This window comes from Cricetulus griseus, chromosome 7 (assembly GCF_003668045.3).
Source record: "Cricetulus griseus strain 17A/GY chromosome 7, alternate assembly CriGri-PICRH-1.0, whole genome shotgun sequence".
NCBI lineage: Eukaryota > Metazoa > Chordata > Mammalia > Rodentia > Cricetidae > Cricetulus > Cricetulus griseus.
The window spans coordinates 72,857,357-72,864,120 of NC_048600.1; the positions used below are offsets into that span (position 1 = coordinate 72,857,357).

Genomic DNA, 6,764 nt, shown 5'->3' on the forward strand with positions numbered 1-6,764 from the left:
TTTCTGTCTCTAGGCAATAGTGCCCAGATTCCTCAGCGTTATCCTCCCTGGCAGTCTTTCTGTCCACTCCACCCCTCCCAACTCTCAGGCTCCCGGAGATTCATTAATCCTCCATTAGTGTCCTCAGACCCTTACCCAGCGGCCGGGGTCTGCTAAGAGCGGGCCCCTGTGCACTGCTAGGAAAGGACTGCTGCCCCTTTCCCGACTCGGCAAGAAAAGACTTAAGAACTTCAGCATGGCTGATCATTTCCTAAAGATGATTTGAGGAGGAGACAGAAACCTATAGGCTTGAAAATAGGGAGGGAGGAAGTAGGAGGGTGTAGGAGGGAGGGAAGGAGGGGGAGGGAGGGGTGTAAGAAAGAAAAGGGAAAAAAAAAAAAAACCTCTTGAAGGGACCAGCTCCCCATTTTGGCAGCCATAACAGCCTAACGCATGCTTGCCTGACCTTGCCTTGGTCACTAGGAGGTCAGATGCCTGCCTCAAGGCAAGGAACCAATCAGAAGTTAGCTAATGGGGCTAAGTTTTACAGCTCTGGGTGTGCTTTACGGACAAGGCACAGCAGTAGCATATAGAGCATAGCATCCACCCTGGGAGGGCTTATAGGCCATAACAACCAGTTGACCAATGGCACAGGGCAAGTCCTCCAAGCCTGGAGGCACACCAATCCTGAGCCTGTGTGTACCCCTAGACACTCCCCTTACAGTGTCCTATAAGATCTCTGTCCCACGGTTTCTTGGAGTTTTTCCCCAACCATCCGCCATGGTGGGTGGATGAAAGGCCCCATCTAATGAGGTTAGCACATTAAACAACGGCAATAAAAGGCTCATTGCTTTTGCATCGAAATGGGCCTCTTGGTGATTTGGGGGTTTAGAATTTGGGCACAATACTCTGACACACAAAAATACATGAGGGTAGCTCAGAGACAGAGTCAAATGTTGCTGCCATGAGGACCAGCCTCCAGCAGCTCAAGGCTTGAGGGGAAGCCTGTGGAGCTGGCAGACCTTTGACTTTTCTATCTGAGGGAGTAACACTTAATTCTCTGGGGCCAGTGAGGGAGAGCTAAACTTAACTCTCTGGGGCTGGCAAACAAAAAAGGGGGGGTAGAACACACACATACTCACTCATGGTCTTTCTATCATCTCAGTTTTGTTTTTATTTTTTCTTTACAGCTTATATATCCCAACAAAATCTTTCAAACAATATAAAAACTATGTGGTTATATTCTATTTTTCAAGTGAATGATTATAATGAATACAAGTAAAAAAAATTCTCATTTTCCCTACATGATTAAAGATTTTATGTATTACAGATGAAAAGCAGCTTGTCCCAAGAACCCACATGCATTCATACCCAAACAACTTGTAATAGGTTAACAAAGTATAAGAAAGCAAGTTATTTTTCTCAGCCAGTTCTTTTGTTGGCAGGCTGGGTTTGCGTTACAAAGAAAGGACCAATCATTTTACTATTTATCTCAAGAGACCCTTATTCGAAATCTTAAAAGAATCACAAACCTAAACTTTTATATATGAAAAAGAATCAGTCAGGTCTATTTTAAATCCTTGGGGTGCATACCCATTCACCAACAGTTTTTTATATCAGGAAGCTGAGGGCAGAAATGAATACAAGGAATTAATCATCACCTTTGGTCATCAACCAATCCTAGCAAGAAAGGCTTGTCAGCTAATAATAGTTGGGCTGCTTTGTTCTTGTTCCTTGATCTTAAGGAGTCATTCACTAAGCCATGTGCCTTTCTAAAACTTTACATTGCTTCTGAGGGTTTTTCACCTCAAAGCTATTGACAAAAACATCTTAGTCTAACCTAAAGTCATTTTCAAAGCTTTGTTTCAGCTATGAAGCACTCCAAAACCTATGAGAACATCCCCCAACATTAAGATTAAAAGAATTTTGGGACTCAGTTGTTTTTCTTAATCATTAATCTAAGCCACAGTCTATATGGTTCCCCAAGAGAAACTAGTTGTGTGACATCTCCTTGTTTTGTTTTTATCTTTTGCAGTCTCTGCTTTATCGGAGACAGAGACAACATTTTAACCTACTATTACCTGTGTTAATTTTTCCAATAAGCTAACCTCTATCATAATGCCTACCATATTTATTCAAAAACCCCAACCATCAAAATTCTATTTGAGCTGATACTATCAATGTGTAAACTCAATGCTTCAGTTAAACAGTACAGCTTAAGAAAAAGCATCTTCACAATAATCTACAGGTAAAAATGCTCAATAGAAGGGGATATTTCTAAGACTACATTAAAGGCTAGGGATCTCCCCTTGCCTATTCTACCAGATACCAGAGGGGGAAAGGCAGCAGCAAACTTGCAAAGACACAGCAGTAACAAGAAAAATTCTGGGGCCCAAGGCTCTTGAGACCTTGCCTATTCGAGACTCACCCATCAGAGTTTTGCCTCACGGTTGCCGGCTTCCTGAACCTTAACTGCCACCTGCTGCTCCTCTGACAAGGCCACCAGCCACCAGCAGTCAATTTAACTGCCCAATTCTGACCAGCAGGACCACCACCCTTTCTAATCTAAGTAAGCTGACATCTTTATGATTTATTTTATTCATTATTTTTGCAATACTCGGGGTTGAACTCAGAGCCTCTGCATGTTGGGGAGCTGCTCCACCACTGCGCTATACTCTGGCCTTTGCCGAGGCAAAGGTTAAACTTGTTATCTGCCTGCCTCAGTCTCCTGAGTTACTGGGATTATAGACCTGCCCGACCAGACCCAACTACTTTCAGTTTTTCATTGTGGTAAAATACACATCTTCTAAGATCTCCCAGCTGCATGAAGTACGGGCACAGTGTGAAACCCAGCTCCAGAACTCACCCCTTAGGCAACTATCCTCTGACTCATCCCCTGGCAGCCACCATCTTTCTTTCTATTCCTGTGTTCAACCCCTAAAACCTTCTATAACTTGGTTTATTTTTAAATAACCACAAGTAGCCTACAGTAAGGAGACTTGTCTCCTTAAAAGCCATCCCTGGCTCTAGTGATCGGCTAAACACAGACACTAAAGCTTGTGCCCTTTCATTCATTCATTCACCACCCAGGATGTTTGGTGTGTGACAGATAGTATTGTGAGAGTTAGGCATGTAGCCATTGCTTCCAATCCCCAAATCCCCATATCTACCAATGACTTCATAATTAACTGCTTTTCTTCTTGACCTGCATGCTTCTTTGTGTCATGTCTGCAGAACCTTTCTACCTAATGTTTATATGAGCTCACCTGCAATCGCCTTTCCAGAATCCCTGTCCATTCATGCTCTTTTGCCAACTTAGTTACTTCCCTAAATGTACTTATATTAGATATTTCTACATATCTAAGCTACTTAAGATGAGATATAGTCCCCCTCCCTCCCTCTCTCTCTCTCTCTCTCTCTCTCTCTCTCTCTCTCTCTCTCTCTCTCTCTCTCTCTCTCTGTCTCTGCATTCCCGGTCCCTGTACAGCAGAGGTAGATACATGTCTTCTGTATTTGCTGGCTGACTGGGTGTCTATCATTTTTGTTTGCTTATATAATTATATAGTCCCTGAAAACATTCAGATAGGCTGATCAGTGGTAGCGCACACTTTTAATCCTGGCACTTAGGAGCAGAGGCAGGAGGACCTCTGTGAGTTCGAGGGCAGTCTGGTCTGCATAGTGAGTTCCAGGACAAGCTTCAAAGCTACAAAGAAACCCTGTCTCAAAAAAACCAAAAGTAAAACAAACAAACAAAAAACCCACAAACAAAAACCATTCAGATAGATTATATCATACTGGTTTAACTAGATCGATACAGTACCTTTATGACTTATCAATGTGAACCATGCCTGGCCTCTGTGTCCCAAGCAAGGCTCAAGCAGCCTCTTGTCTTCACTGCCTTCTGTAGGGTAGGAAGGAATAAACTTGGGCCTTCAAAGCCACATGGTTTGTTTGAGAATAATTTACAAGATCACACCTGTGCTCTGTCAATAAAGTGTCCCTCAGTTTGAATTATTAACCTTGTATCTGGGAATCTCCATGCAGGGCCAATGTCGGGGCTTCCTAGAAGGTCAGAAAGAAACCCTAGACTAAGAAGAGAAGGCAATTGAGGACACAATGAGATGTTTAGGGTGTGGGGGCTGAAGGTTGCTACTTAGCTAAAAGTCAAAGAGGAAATGAGGGATGTTTAAAATTCTTCAGCATGGGACAAAATCAGAAGAAGGCCCAAATGACTGAAAGAGTAGAACAGTTTGACATTGAAAGAGAAGGAACAGTTAGAGTGATAAAATGTGTTGCTTATGGGATAGCCAGGAAAAATGAAGAAAAAAAAACATTGAAAACCCAAATTAGTGGCCATTATACCAGGCTGATGACGAAGACCTGAGATTCCCATATCCTGTAATGAGCACACCTCAGAAAACATGAGTTCCACAACTAGATCAGGTGGAGGATTGGGTTGCTTTGTTTTTTTATTTCTTATATGTATGAATGTTTTGCCTGTGTATATGTAGTACACAACACATAAGCTGTTTCTACAGAGGTCAGAAGAGAGGGTTGGAATCCTTGGAACTGGAACTGCCACCATGAGGGTACTGGGAACTCAACACAGGTCCTCTGTAACAAGTGCTCTTAATGGCTGGGTCATCTCACCAGCCCCTGCTTTGGTTTTTTTGAGCTAGGGTTCCATGAGGACACTGGCTTTGAACTCACAATACAGCTGAGGTTGGATTTGAAGTCCTAATTCTCCTGCCTCTGTCTTGCCAGTTGATACAAGCCTAAACCACCATATCTGGCTTAGAAAAACAAAATTTTAAAGCAAGACTGTGGACATTTCTAGAGAAATGTCACTTGTATGTATATGTCTGTTGCAGCAGCTATAAGCTGCTAAAGTTAAAGGTCACTGGGACACAGTGAAACATATCTGCAGGGATTGGGGAGACTTCTACCGGTCCTAGAGGTGGCTTGATCAGCAAAGCCAAGTATCACAGGAGGAGAAAGGGGATTGGGAGTATGAACTGCCTGGTTTCAGCAACAACAGCTGTCAGAGCCACACTTGGTAGTCTTGTAGGACTCAGTACTTTCTTCTGCAATAAAGTTTCTGCAGAGCAAACTTCATATCTTTGTTTCTCAGACAATAGACAACCGGATTCAAAGAAGGAGTGAGGACAGAGTAGAAAATAGATGCCAGGCGACCCTGGGTCGGGGAGTACCGAGAGGCAGGCCTCAGGTACATGAAGCTTCCAGTTCCATAAAACAAGATGACTGTGGTCAGGTGAGAGGAGCAGGTGGAAAAGGCCTTCCTCCTGCCATCCACTGAGGGGATTCGAACAACTGTGGACACGATGCCTACATAGGAGAGGACCGTGAGGGCAAAGGAGCTCATGACAATGCAGCTGCTGACAGCAAAGCCCACCTCCTCATTGAGGTGGTAATCAGTGCAGGACAGTCTCATGACTGGAGGGATGTCACAGAAGAAATGCTCAACAATATTGGGTCCACAGTAGGGGAGGGAGAAGGTGTTGAAAGTGTGGAAGGCTGAGTAGATGGCCCCACTCGCCCAGGCAGAAGCCACCATCTCAGCACGACATTTCTGGCTCATGATGGTTCCATAGAGCAGTGGTCTGAGGATGGCCAGGAACCGGTCATAAGCCATGGCCGTGAGCAGGAAGCATTCAGTAGATGCAAGTGTGATAAATATGTAAAGCTGTGCTACACACTCGAGATAGGAGATGACCCCTGAGCCTGTGAAGGATATAACCATTGCCTTGGGGATGGTGGCTGAAGTGTAGCACATGTCCAGGAAAGATAAATTCTTCAGGAAGAAGTACATGGGGGAGTGGAGCCTACTGTCTCTCATCACAGCTGTGATGATGGAGATGTTCCCCAGGAGGCCAAATGTGTAGACCAGCAAGAAAAATGGGATGACCACCAATCTCAGCAGTGGGGCATCTGAGAAGCCCCTGAGGATGAAGTGAGTCACTCTTGTGTGATTGGACATGTCTGCTCAAATTGCGTGCAGATGCAGGGACCACACAGCTAAGAGAGGAGACAAACATAGAAGGCAGGCTCAGAACATGTATGTGCAGCTCCATGTTGTCTACAGAGTCAGGGCTTTCATCGGAAAACCAACACCGTGAAGCAGCTTATCTAAATGGCATCTCAAAGAACTGAGAAAGGGGAGGGGAGGAGAAAGGGGGAAGGGATGGCATAGAGGAAGGGAGAGAGGGCACACCTGCCAAGTTCTCTTGCTCTTAAATTCTGTATGGAGTCAAGTGGGAAACAGTTCCATGTATTTGTTTTCTATGTATTGAAGCAAATCAACTCATAAACATTTCAATGTTTTAAAGGATAGAAGGGATTTTTATTTTTACTCTCATTATTAACACATTTCTTAATATGGAATAGATTTTCTAAATCTCATTTTCTATTGCTGAGTCATGCCTCCTCTCTCTCTCTCTCTCTCTCTCTCTCTCTCTCTCTCTCTGTGTGTGTGTGTGTGTGTCTCTGTCTCTCTCTGTCTCTGTGTCTGTCTGTCTGTCTGTCTCTCTCTCTCTATACACACACACAGACACACACACTTCCTCTAGTAGTAATTCCATTATTAATTTTTCTTAAAAGCCTTTTTTAAACTAAAAAAATCATTCTGCCAACATTGTTGGACAAATGTCCTCTATTGAGCATATGTAATGTGAAACACGAGTTCTATATTTCTGTAAATCCTTGTTCCTAGAGATCTTGCTTTTGTTTGTTTGTCCTCCTGCTTTTTCCCCCACTCTGTGGGTGAT

General features: G+C 43.7%; 1 protein-coding gene across 1 annotated transcript; it reads right to left on the reverse strand.

Annotated features, from left to right (window-relative positions):
• Positions 1-5,050: 5,050 nt before the first annotated feature.
• Positions 5,051-5,977, reverse strand: LOC100769286 (olfactory receptor 1019). The gene has a single exon (XM_027427403.1). The coding sequence runs from the start codon at positions 5,975-5,977 to the stop codon at positions 5,051-5,053; it is 927 nt and encodes a 308-aa protein (XP_027283204.1).
• Positions 5,978-6,764: the final 787 nt, after the last annotated feature.

Excerpts from the sequence above, each read along its gene's own strand:
- LOC100769286 (XM_027427403.1), bottom strand. The coding sequence starts at position 5,977 with ATGTCCAATCACACAAGAGTGACTCACTTCATCCTCAGGGGCTTCTCA.